The sequence below is a fragment of the Sycon ciliatum genome, chromosome 1 (assembly GCF_964019385.1).
Source record: "Sycon ciliatum chromosome 1, ocSycCili1.1, whole genome shotgun sequence".
Lineage (NCBI taxonomy): Eukaryota > Metazoa > Porifera > Calcarea > Leucosolenida > Sycettidae > Sycon > Sycon ciliatum.
This window is the reverse complement of record NC_088643.1, coordinates 92,735,430-92,748,494: the sequence shown is the minus strand read 5'-3', so window position 1 is coordinate 92,748,494 and position 13,065 is coordinate 92,735,430. Positions and strand designations below refer to the sequence as shown.

The 13,065-nt window shown below is 49.6% G+C and overlaps 1 protein-coding gene across 4 annotated transcripts in view; it reads right to left on the bottom strand.

The window, feature by feature from the left end:
• Positions 1 to 347: 347 nt before the first annotated feature.
• The window catches only part of LOC135806538 (synaptotagmin-like protein 5), a 35,484-nt gene continuing 22,766 nt past the window's right edge, over positions 348 to 13,065 (bottom strand). For 2 of the 4 annotated variants that reach the window (XM_065320732.1, XM_065320733.1), the window contains 7 exons: positions 10,437 to 10,592; positions 9,674 to 9,840; positions 9,260 to 9,362; positions 8,776 to 8,946; positions 7,601 to 7,797; positions 6,440 to 6,646; positions 348 to 855 (listed from right to left, as the gene is read on the bottom strand). In XM_065320732.1, the coding sequence (XP_065176804.1) occupies positions 711 to 855; positions 6,440 to 6,646; positions 7,601 to 7,797; positions 8,776 to 8,946; positions 9,260 to 9,362; positions 9,674 to 9,840; positions 10,437 to 10,592 (1,146 nt within the window). In that variant the 3' untranslated portion in view covers positions 348 to 710. Of the gene's footprint in view, positions 856 to 6,439; positions 6,647 to 7,600; positions 7,798 to 8,009; positions 8,582 to 8,775; positions 8,947 to 9,259; positions 9,363 to 9,673; positions 9,841 to 10,436; positions 10,593 to 12,411; positions 12,562 to 13,065 lie in introns of those variants that run through there. The other 2 variants (XM_065320731.1, XM_065320734.1) reach the window with 2 other exon arrangements.

The window sequence follows — 13,065 nt, the reverse complement described above, 5'->3', positions numbered from 1 at the left end:
CGCTTCATCATCTTTCATACGCACTTATGAGTGGAACTCGATTACAGCAAAACAATTTGTCAATCCTTGTTTGTATGCATGTAAACATCTAGTTACTAGAAAGCCTGGTGCATTATACGAGCTATGTGTAGGTGCAGTGTGGTACTGTGGTGAATCTTGACAGACGAATACGTCTTGACCTGGAAGGTGTCCACAATGTTGTGTTTTGGTAAACGGACGCTAGAAAGTACGCCCCTAGACTCATGCAGCGCGTGCAGTGGAACCTCGGTAGAATAGTGCTCGCCACAAACTCCAGTAGTAAACATTTCCGTCGTAGCTAATCCATTACTGGTATTGGACTCAACAGATGCTTGTTGGGAATTCACTCCCACAACATTTTTAATAATAGACTTCCATTTCCAGAATGGGACTCACTGGCATATCAATGTGCGTCTATTACTATGTGTCAATTCTCTTGACAGGTAACACAATGACAGGTAACACAATGACAGGTAACACAATGCTTGTATCGGCGGTATTTTTAACAATCAAGACAAAGAATAATAATGGATACGCGTATCTCCACTGATTTATCAGCGACTGCGAAATAGGAAAGTTATCGATTGGAATAGAAATATAATTTTGCCTTCAAAGTAAGTTGAGGGAAATAAATCATTGAACATAATAACGTTACTTGCAATAGAATAGCTGTCAGCAAGGCAGTGTTCTTCCTAGCGATGTGGGCTTAGATCTCTCAATGTTAGTACAGTGTCGACCCAGTCACCGGGATTCTCAAGCATCTCCGTCCACAGCTTCTCCTCTCCGGCATTACTATCACGCCACGTCGCACGGTCATGCTCAGCTGATCCTTGCAAGCTGTGCGGATATGTCAGAGCAGAGACAAGAGCCAGAGAAGAAGTACGTTTCAGACACATGTTCAGAATAGTTGCCTTGCCACTTTGTACAAGTACTGTTTTCGCAGGACTATTCGAAATGCAGCTATTAAAATTTTTTAAACAGCTGGAGAACATCATGCATGCCCTTGGCCAGGCAACATGTGCTGCCCTCCGTAGAAGCACGCTCCGATGTGGGCAATAACTACATTGCTGTGGTCTTATGTAGTCTACTAGCTCACACCAGTGGGGTGTACAATGTTTTAGTCTTTGAGTGCATGTGTTTCCTGATTCACACACAATGCCATGGCAAGTCTCGGAGCAAGTTTTGTAGCAGATTCTCGGTCACATGACCTGATTTACTTCCTTCGGTTTCAATGAAATTCTCATATTATTGGCTTCATGAAATTCTCCGGTCTCGCGGTCACACTTATATGTATTTCGACCGCTTTACCGTATCAGCATGCGCCGCTCACTTCCGCACCGTATTATCCTTATTTGCATGCGTACTACAGCTGTATACAACTAGATTCCAGTGCGCCGCTGGCCTTCCCTTTTTGGTATAGTTGTACCGTACACCGTATTCAGCAGGTCAGCAGAATTCGCCGCTCCTTGCCTTTTGCCTTGCTTCCATTATTTCTCTCTCTCTCTTGTTGTGAGCCGAACAGTAATGTTTCTGTCCTCTCTGTAATCTACAAAGTTATGACACCAGATTCAATCTTTCGAAGTTAGTTCCAAATTCACGAATAAAGACTTTTGTGTAGAATTACGTAGCGCACTGCTACTTTGAAGTACAATTGGTGACCCTGTCTAGTGTTCGATCACTCGCGATCGCTCAGTGGTCTACACGCAGCATTAAATTTTAGTATTTTACGAGTACTAGTATGAATACCTCAAACTCCGCAGCGAGCACACCTGTCCGCAGCGTAGGTCGTGGCCAACTGCTATCCAGAATCACGGGCGCTGGAACTACCGCAGCAGGTGGTACAGCCCACGGCAGTGAGGTGTCCGCGGTCAGTTTGAACGTCAAACTACCACCTTACTGGGCTGCTGACCCCAGGTTTGGTTCGTACAGGTAGAATCCCTGTTTTCCACCCGACACATCACCAGCCAGGTGACCAAATATCAGTATGTGGTGGGATCGCTGACACCCGAGTATGCGGCAGAGGTACGAGACATCATCTTGGATCCTCCAGCTCACCAGCCATACGACGCTCTACGCGAGCGTCTCATTCACCGCACGCAGATGTCGGAACAGCAGCGTTTGCACCTGCTGATTTCGGACAAGGAGCTGTGCGACAAAAAGCCTACCCAGCTTTTACGTAAGCTGCAGCAGTTGGTAGGTGAGAACGCCATGCCCGAAAAACTCTTGCGAGAGCTCTTTATCAGCCGCTTACCTTGATCGGCCAAGTCAATCGTAGCGTCCTGCCCTGCATCACTGCCGCTGTAGGATCTGGCTGAAATGGCTGACAGGATAGTGGAGGCAGCTGGTCCCAGTGCAGCAGTCCATGCAGTTTGCAACACTGGCGAGTCAGAGACAATGGCCGCCATTGCAGCTCTCCGGGACCAAGTTGCCGCCCTTACGACTACTGTCACCGAGCTCAAACAGCAGCACGGCCGCTCTCGCTTCCGCGACCAACCCCGCAGTCGCTCGGTCTCACCGCACAGCAGTGGTTTATGCATTTTCACTCGTTTCCTAGTGGATACCGGTGCTGACGTCAGCCTGCTGCCAGCCACGTCGATCCGACTGGACAGCGTCAGCTCCGCGCTGCTATGACTCTGCTATTCTGGCTTTCGGACAGAGGTGTTTGACCCTTGACCTTGGTCTTAGACGAGCATTCTCTTGGATATTTGTCGTTGCTGACGTGAAGGAGCCGATCCTGGGGGCTGATTTCCTCCATCGGTTCAGTCTCCAAGTCGACCTTCATGGACGCACCATCCGTGACAACTCCACTGACCTCCAGGTCAATTGCATTCCTGCCGGAACCGCATCGCTCAGCTGCTCCTTGGTTTCCGCCCCGGTGGCCACAGCACCAGCATTCACCGACCTGCTTGCTGAGTTCCCAAGCCTCACCAAGCCATGCTGTTATGACCTGCCGGTCAAGCACTCGGTGGAGCACCATATTGTGACTACCGGTCCGGCACTCCATGCCCGCACTCGTCGGCTGGCTCCGGACCACCTGGCAACGGCCAGAGCTGAGTTCCACATTATGTTGTCCCTGGGCATCATTCGGCCATCCTCCTCGCCCTGGTCCAGCCCTCTCCACATGGTTGCTAAACCCAATGGAGACTGGAGGCCATGTGGAGACTACCGGCTCCTGAATAAAGTCACCGAACCGGATCGGTATCCGATTCCTCATATTCAAGATTTCACCAGCAGTCTCCATGGTGCTACAGTGTTTTCGAAACTGGATCTGGTCAGAGCGTATCACCAGATACCAGTAACCCGGGCCGACATTCCCAAGACTGTCATCACTACTCCGTTTGGGTTATTTGAGTTCATCAGGATGCCATTCGACCTCCGGAAAGCGGCACAGTCATTCCAGCGGTTTATTGATTCAGTATTGCATGGCCTGGATTTCTGCTACGTCTACCTCGATGACCTCCTAATCGCCAGCTCCGACCACGCTACGCACCTGCAACATCTGTGCCTGGTGTTCGAGCGCCTGCGGCAGCATGGTTTGGTAATCAACCCCGCTAAGTGCGTTTTCGGCCAGCCGTCCCTGACGTTTCTGGGCCATCTGGTTAACGCCCAGGGAATCAGCCCGCTACCGGCAAGAGTCGTTGGCGTGGCTCAGTACTCCCTTCCAACATCTCGCCGCCAGCTTCGCGAGTTTCTGGGCATGGTCAACTTTTACCGGCGCTTTATTCCCCAGGCATCCGACATCCTCCAACCACTGACGGATCTGCTTGGTGGACCTCAGCGTCCGAAGAACTGTCCCCTGAAACTTGGCACTGCCGCTGTCGCGGCATTTCATGCTGCCAAGGACGCGCTTGCTGCAGCAATGCTGCTCATCCACCCCATCCCGGATGCACCCCTCCAGCTCGTTGTGGATGCATCAGATGTCGGAGTTGGCGGGGTCCTTCAACAACTTGTTGACGGTGCATGGCAGCCGCTCGCTTTCTTTTCCAAGCGAATGCCACAAGCTCAGAGTCGCTACAGCACGTTCGGTCGAGAATTGCTAGATGCGTACCTGGGCGTAAAGCATTTCCGGCATCACCTGGAAGGCCGCTGCTTCCACATCCTGACGGACCATCGCCCGTTAGTGTTCGCCATGCAAGCTGCTGGTACTAGCCACTCACCTCGTGAGCTCCGGCACCTGTCCTACGTGGCTAAATTCACGGCGGATCTCCACTTCCTGCGTGGGGCTGACCATGTTGTTGCTGACGCTCTGTCTCGCGCCACTGTTGATGCAGTAACCGCGCCGCCGGCCGCGGTAGACTTTCAGGCTCTGGCAGCCGCCCAGCAGTCTGATCCCGAGTTACTCTCCGCTCAGCAAGACATGCAGTCGTCTCTGAAGCTTCAGCCAATCCCGTACGGTTCCGCTACCCAGCCTGTGGTGTGCGACATGTCGACCGGCACTGCCCGCCCGTTTGTACCGTTGTCCTTTCGCAAGACCGTCTTCAACAGCCTGCACTTGCACCCTTGCACATCCGGGTATTCGTGCCACTCAGCGTATGGTTTCGGCACGCTACGTCTGGCCCGGCATGCAAAAGGACGTCCGGGAATGGACCCGCTGCTGCCCCTCCTGTCAGCAGAGCAAAGTGACCCGCCACACCCAGGCTCCACTTGGCCAGTTTCTGCCACCCGATGAGCGCTTTGACCACATCCACATTGATTTGGTCGGCCCTTTGCCTCCCTCCGGTGGTTGCACCTATCTGCTGACCTGTGTGGATCGCTTTACCCGCTGGCCAGAGGCCATTCTGATCAAGGACACCGCCGTGGAAACGGTCGCCACCGCTTTCATCGCTGGGTGGATTGCCCGCTTCGGCGTCCCATCAGACGATCTGTTGTCACCACAGATCGTGGCGCCCAGTTTGAGTCTGCGCTTTTCCGCCACTTGTTGGCCCTGCTCGGCACCTGCCGGACTCGGACAACTTCCGACCGTCCACAACGCAATGGCCTCGTGGAGCGTTTCCACCGCCACCTAAAGGCTGCTCTGAATTCCACCGTCATCCTGGTGCCTGGAATGCAATGATGCCCCTGGTGTTGCTGGGCATTCGCGCTAGCCTGCGCGAGGAGTTCCAGTGCAGTTCCGCGGAGCTGGTCTATGGCACCACTCTCCGCTTGCCATCTGAGTTCTTCCAGCCACCGCCGTCTATGCCGTCGGTGCCTGTTTACGTTCAGTTCCTCCGGGATGTATTGCAAAACATCCGGCCCTCAGACATTGGCCCTCGCCAGTCCAACCGCCCAGTGTACGTGCCTAAGGATCTGTCCACGTGCGACTTCGTGTACATCCGTACCGATAGTGTCCGCAAACCGCTCCAGCCACCGTACACTGGTCCGTTCCGTGTCCTCAAGCGTGCTGACAAGCATTTCACGGTCGTCGTCAAGGGCAAGTCCGACCAGGTAAGCATTGACCGCTTGAAGCCCGCATACCGGTATGCTCTGCCTGTTACAGCCTCTGCTGCTTCTGCTCTTTCTCTGATTGTCCCGCCGGGTGCTGCTGCTGCCCCACCCCCTGCACATGCTGTTCGCTTTGCTACCTGATCGGCTGGGCTCCTCCGTTCTTTGTCACCGTTGGCGTTATGTCGGACCTTTTCCGGTTGCCGTGTGGTTTTCATTTTTTTCCTTTATACGCTTCTTCTTCTACGTTGTGGTTGTCGTTTCTCTCCTTTCCAAGGTTATCGTTTCCTGCCTCCGGCTTGTACACTGGCAGGGGAGTAATGTAGCGGATTCTCGGTCACATGACCTGATTTACTTCAGTTTCAATGAAATCCTCATTATTGGCTTCATGAAATTCTCCGGTCTAGCGGTCACACTTATGTATTTCGACCGCTTTGCCGTATCAGCATGCGCCGCTCACTTCCGCACCGTATTATCCTTATTTGCATGCTCACTACAGCTGTGTACAACTAGATTCCAGTGCGCCGCTGGCCTTCCCTTTTTGGTATAATTGTACCGTACACCGTATTCAGCAGGTCAGCAGAATTCGCCGCTCCTTGCCTTTTGCCTTGCTTCCATTATCTCTCTCTCTCTTGTTGTGAGCCGAACAGTAATGTTTCCGTCCTCTCTGTAATCTACAAAGTTATGACACCAGATTCAATCTTTCGAAGTTAGTTCCAAATTCACGAATCAAGACTTTTGTGTAGAATTACGTAGCGCACTGCTACAGTTTGGAGTCAATATGTCATGCCACATGCTGTGGCTGCCTGTTGTTCCTCCCACTATAATGACATACAAAACTACTGACCAGTCCGCACGGACGAAAGCTCACGAAGCTCAACAGATTAATCTCACTCACCTTCTTCACAAGTTCATAACCACCTTAGCCACACAAGCAAAAATGCCATGCAAATAAGAGCACTGGGATCAAGTTGAGTTGCTCAATTTGTACCTGCCTTACCTGTCTGTTGATAAGCCTAGCCGGACAGCGCCAAGGAAATCATTGCCAGTGAATCGGTCATAGTCCCATACACTGAGCTCAATGCATAGAGATGGCAGCTCGGAGAATGTCACGTCGGCAAAGGTAAGCTGTTGGTTCCATTGCGGCTGTAGGGTTGCCTTGCACACACGTGTCTTTACTCTGTTCTTCATACCGGGTAGAAGCATTCTGCAGTACCGATACATTCACAGTGCGGGGCAGGGGCACACAGTCACACACATACATGCAGTTTAACCAGCAGCATACTATTCAAGTGTAAGATGTAGAGGCAGCAGCTTTGACGGTAGTAGTAAGAAAGCAAGTTGCTCCTAGTCAACTTGCCAAGTTTACAGAAAGAAGCATGTTGGAAACGTTGAGAGCGACGAACTTTCTTACACGTACACAGTGTGTTATTCTGTCAGAGGATAGGAATGTAAAGAAGCACGGACAGTTCTCTAATACTGTGTATGAACGGCCTGCCATGATACCGTGGCAGATAACATGACAAGGTAAGGGTTTCATTCCTGGGTTCAGATAGCATCACAGCAGTCACCCTTCACACAACTGCTAGACACGAGCAACCAACCTGTTATTTTGATAATATTCCGCAAGGCTACAATATCTGTGCCACACCGCATCCATCATCCCTGTGCCATTACACCTAGCCATCATCCCTGTGCCATTACACCTAGCCATCATCCCTGTGCCATTACACCTAGCCATCATCCCTGTGCCATTACACCTAGCCATCATCCCTGTGCCATTACACCTAGCCATCATCCCTGTGCCATTACACCTAGCCATCATCCCTGTGCCATTACACCTAGCCATCATCCCTGTGCCATTACACCTAGCCATCATCCCTGTGCCATTACACCTAGCCATCATCCCTGTGCCATTACACCTAGCCATCATCCCTGTGCCATTACACCTAGCCATCATCCCTGTGCCATTACACCTAGCCATCATCCCTGTGCCATTACACCTAGCCATCATCCCTGTGCCATTACACCTAGCCATCATCCCTGTGCCATTACACCTAGCCATCATCCCTGTGCCATTACACCTAGCCATCATCCCTGTGCCATTACACCTAGCCATCATCCCTGTGCCATTACACCTAGCCACGTACAACCAACTTACCCACAGATGAATGGATCGGCAAGGTCATCTGGATCAGATGCTGATATGCCATTGCACTCACGCACTAGCACATCCACTCTACATGCAGCTCCTGCTTCTGTCAAGTCGCTGCTGTCTACACTCATACATCGAACTGATAAATCAATGTTTCCGGAGCACCGTCGACTGCCAATTGCTCTTATACTTCCACTGTGAGGCTGACAATAACAACACAGAAATGTAAGTACAAGCACACATGTACACGTGCACACGCACACACACACACACACACACACACACACACACACACACACACACACACACACACACACCTGTTCCTGTTCCTGTTCAGCACTGCCACAAGGGCCACGTGGCTCTCCTTAAGAGAGAACCGGGGAGGAGGGAGGCCGCTGGCACCTGTGTCGGGTGAGGTCGCTCCCGCGGCGAAAACGGCGGCCACAGTCGGGGCAGGACCATTCAAATGTCAATCGTGTTGCTGCAGTCGGGCGATGCGTACTACGGTGGCATTTGTGTCGTGATCTGTCAGACGGTCTGGCGAAACAGCGGTCACATGTGGGGCAGTGAGCTGCGCAACAGTCCCTTGCAATAGCTTGGGGATGGTCTTCACGGGGCTGAGGATCATGGGGTGTGCATTTATGCCGCGATAGCCCACCACGGCTGCGTAGCCACCGTTGACATTGGGGACACTGCACTGCACCGCGCTGCTCTGCTATGGGCTTGGCCCTTTCATCCAAGCACTTGTGACGGCGCTTGTCCGAAGGCCTGCTAAATACGCGTCGGCAGACAAGACATTGCACATTACGCACTGGTGACGAAGCTGGTTCCAGCTCACGGTAGATGTTCCTCCACCCTGGTCGTGACTGGGTATCTTCTGGCCAAGAGTCCTGTACGTCACATCGCTGTAGATCCGGACTCAGAGCGTCTCGCCAGCGCTTTCGTGGGCCGCATGCAGGTCGGGTCTCCGGTCGGCAGTATGTTCGGCTGCCGACACACACACACACACACACACACACACAGTAAGACAGGCAAATGAAAGAAATGACTTCTACGAACATAGCAATGTCCATGCGCTCATGGTGATGTCCGGTGCAAACAAAGAGGCTTCCAATATATCCTTGAACCTGAAAATTCTGACGACTTGTACATTGTAAAACCATCAACTAGTACAAACTCACCTCCTCAGTTAGCAACTCTTCAAACACACTCCAATTTGAGTCCAACTCCACTCTGGTAAAGTCCTTCTTGACAGCACCATAAAATATATTGTGTGTGCTGTCTCTGGTATCTTTCACCCACAGCGAAATGGACAGAGACCGGTAATGTAGTTCATCCTTTCCCACTTTGTACTGTAAGACCAAAGACAAAGAAGAGAGACGGGGTCAGTTAGCAGTAGGGAGTAAGTATTTTACTACTCCCTGGCTAGCAGAGAAGACTACATGTACCAACCTCCCAGCAAGTAGACTGTGCCATCATTGTTCGTGCTGCATGTCACTGTTTTGATGTGCAGCAGTAACAACAAATTCTATTGATCACATTCAGTTGGGTTCTAGAAACCACAGGTCATCTAACACACTTGTGTAGACTACAGAAAAGTTGAAGTACATATGCAATGACCTAACTAGCGTGTGGACTTTGGCTGCATGTACGTCTCTTCCTCACAGTGAATTCTTGCTTGAAATTAGGACTTGTGGAGAATTGTCGAATGGCAGTGAGACGCTTTCCAGCCTTGCCCAGGTCCGGTAACAGGTATATCTTGGCATAACTGTACAAACACACAAGGACCACAACTCGTGTTAGTGCATCATCGACTAATACTAATTAGTTACCTACAAGCAGCCCCTGCAACTGACTGTGTAGATGTACTCGTACTTGAGGTATTGCATACACTTCTGTGTTACTGTGCTTGTGACAAAGCTTGAAGTTCTTGTAAGACTAAGGTGGAGAACTTATCAATAACACACTGCGCTCAAGGCCGAGATACTTGTTGATAATATTCTTTCTCAAATTGCAGTTCTGAGACCAAATTGTCAACGGAGTCTTGGCGAGTAATCATTTCAAAATATCCATACATACATGAAAGCATAATGCGACTCGGCCAGTTCATTGCAGGCGTTAATTCTGATGTGCAGCTGTCCTTTTCCATAGCGCATGTCAAATTGCAGGTGACCTGCACTGCCTGCATTCAGGGTCTTGTCGACGGCATCAATACCATATGGGTTTGCAACATCTTCTTGATCAGCCTACGGTTATGGTACCAGTAGTAGGTGGGAGAACAACAACAACAACAACACCAACAACACTAGTCCTGATAACTGGTGAGAATGATGACACGTTATTTGGTCATACGAGTACAGTTTCCTAAATATTTCACATGCCTTGGCTTCTGCAGCCCTCCCAATAATTATATTGTGTGATTTCTTCCTCAGGGGGGGGGGGGGGGGGGGGGGCACATTGATTCGCTGCTGATACCTGAGGCTTCTTCTGTGAACGGGTAGTTTTCCTCTAAAGAGGTTTGAGCTACCACCGGTCGGTCACGTGCCTTTACTACACTCCTACATGTACAATGCTTGGTAGCTATCTGGCAGCGACCAGCAAGTAGATATTCTACATCGCACAGAGACCGGACCCTACAGCGACATCACTGTACTGTGCCATACAGATTACAAGGAGCCGGGACCATGGCTCGTGAATGAACTGAGCATGCGCACTGAGATGTGTCAGTGTGTTTATGTCATAGCACAAAGTGGGCATTAAGTCATAGCTTTGAAGGAATGTGATGGACTTTTTTTTAAGGTGGAAGAAAAAACCCTGTATAAATGTGCAATTTTCCACTCACCGGCTGATCTTCATGATTCATATCTTCTACACGAGAAGCAGCTGTTGAGCTGTGTTTTCCATGTGCCTTGGCTGCAGTAAAGTAGTCATCAACATTGAGTGCTCCTTCACTCTCACTGCCACTGCTCTCTGAATCACTGGCGCCCACAGTTCTTCTCTGCATGGCACATGGTGCAAAGAGATATGCTAGTTCACTCATTCTAGACACACTGGGGCTGAGACTACATGTATATACTCTCCAATACAATGAGTAAAGACTTGAAGTGGAGTCACCTGCACACAGAGTGTCTGAGACTACTGGAATAAGTATGTTTACAATGCAAACCTAACACTTTTCTACATCCTATTATGTAGCCTTGGTGTTATGCCTAGCAAAGTCCAGCAGAGAACGCCAGTTTACCACTATCATGCACCGGTGACTGGGTGAATCTTCTTGAAATGCAGGCTAACATGGTAAGACTGTTGATAACACAGCTGCAGTACAGGGCTCAGTATCTGCTGCAGTACAGGGCTCAGTATCTGCTGCATGTGCTGTCCGGCATACCACAAACCCCTGCCTCTAGCTGCTGTCAACTAATATCTGATAATTTACAGATCAGTGAATAAAGGACAGCCACTTCATAGGCTGAAGCCCTCCTCAGCCTGCCACTATGATGGATGCAATTGTCAGCTAGCAAAATAGACCTGACTAAACTGGCCAGGGGGAGAAGAATGCTAGCCTCTTCAATGGTGAGTAAGTGGACCATGTCAATGCTGTTTTCTTCTTCACTGGCATGCATTCCCATTTCAGATTGATTGCAAACAAAGATGGACTGATCATGGCATCCCTTCCAGTCACTTTTTTCCTGACCGCTGACTCAGAGTATCCCTGACTAGCAGCATAGAAGCGATGGAAGTGGGCAGTACTACATACGGTACCTCCCTGTCACACATGCCTCTTGACCAGGCCCAAGCAATGCATGCATAAGCCACTGTTTGGTACATGTAGTTGAAAAATAACATGCATGAAGCTTCACAGCTTACTAAGTGTGACACTGATCATGAGCTGCCTCTCCCTTGATCATACTAAGGTAGACCACAATACTGTGACTCAATACGGTATCCCTATTACAGTATCAGGCAGGGGGGGGGTCCACTTCACAAAGTGTAGGTCATTGAATGCTCTTCACCAAAAGTACTGCTATCAGCATTATCAGTGTATTGCTCAGTTTTTGGTGTAAGTGTTTAACGGGAACAAGGTGCACCCGTCAAACGTACACTTTGCTACTCCCAACTCTTTTTCCTACAGCTACAGGCAATGCACTCACAGACTGGCGGTTGCATGCGACTACCCTGTGCCGCGTAGTACCCTGGGTCTAAATCCACCCGTTCCCTAGGCATCTGCATGACTAGGCAAGTAGCTAGCTACATGCACCTGCATCCTATCCGGCAATACGGAAGCTGGCAGTGAACATGATTGCTATACGCAAGTCTGTCTCAGTAGCCTACAAGCTGCAAGCACTGTCAGGTTTCTGCACGCACACGTGATGCATGCGACAGCGGATTCACAGGTGGGTACGATAAAGACAGCAGATTGCTGGTGTCTACTGCTTCTGAAAGGATAACTTTTTTTGTTTTATTTCCATTCTAAGTTGGTTTTACGAAATCACAATTAAACAGATGGTTATTGATCAGGCATTTATTAAGAAACCATTAGGCAACTGATTGTGAATCAGTCGTCAAGACAATCAGTAAAGTTACTGCAAGACCATTACAAGCACGGAGTGACAAATAGGTTCAAAGCCATATCTTCGATGGCAAGAAGTAGAATTGTGCTGTCCGCAGAAGAAGGTGATATATTTTTGTGCAGCAAAGATTGCGGCCATATGATTATGATCAAAGACATCCATCATTACACTGTTACTCCACTGCTTCCCTGCCATTATATTATCAACAAGAGAAACGGTTACACTGGGTTAAGAGGGCTAAGAGTTCACCATTTCTGAAGGATATTCATCATCTTCACACAGGGGTTCTGACGACGCAAGAACATCGCCTTCCTCCGCAGCATCTTCCTCCAAACTGTATGATGCGCCGTAGTCCTCTGAAGAATATTTGTGTCCGTTTATCTGTATGATAGGCGGGCCCTAGATGACATGGCGAATAACGGGCAAAATGAACAAGCGCGGCCATCATCGTATCCACTCTTAGCCACTGTTAGCGCTAGTTCTTTAGATAACACACATCTCCTCCGAGGAATTATGTTTTCCACACCAAGCCATGCAGAATAATCATTTCTACTTCAAAGTAGTATAAACAGCGTAGTTTCATCTCAGACTGTATGATTAGCATTGAGTCATGAATGGGGGCACATGCATGTTCAACACACATTATCACAGTGCAGACAAAAGCATAGCAAAGTAGATCTGTGCAGTGTGGTGAGATGGTGACTGACTACACCCAATGCACCAATGTACTAAATCAGACCAATGATGCATCCATGTCCATGTGCATGTACTTGCAAACGTATCCCTGCATTGTTAGCACTTTGTTACCATACTTTAACTATAGACTCGTTTAGCTGTTATTGGAGGTTCAAGTCACCTTTACAAAGTTTACATTCATCAGCACAGTAGTAATATGTAAACATG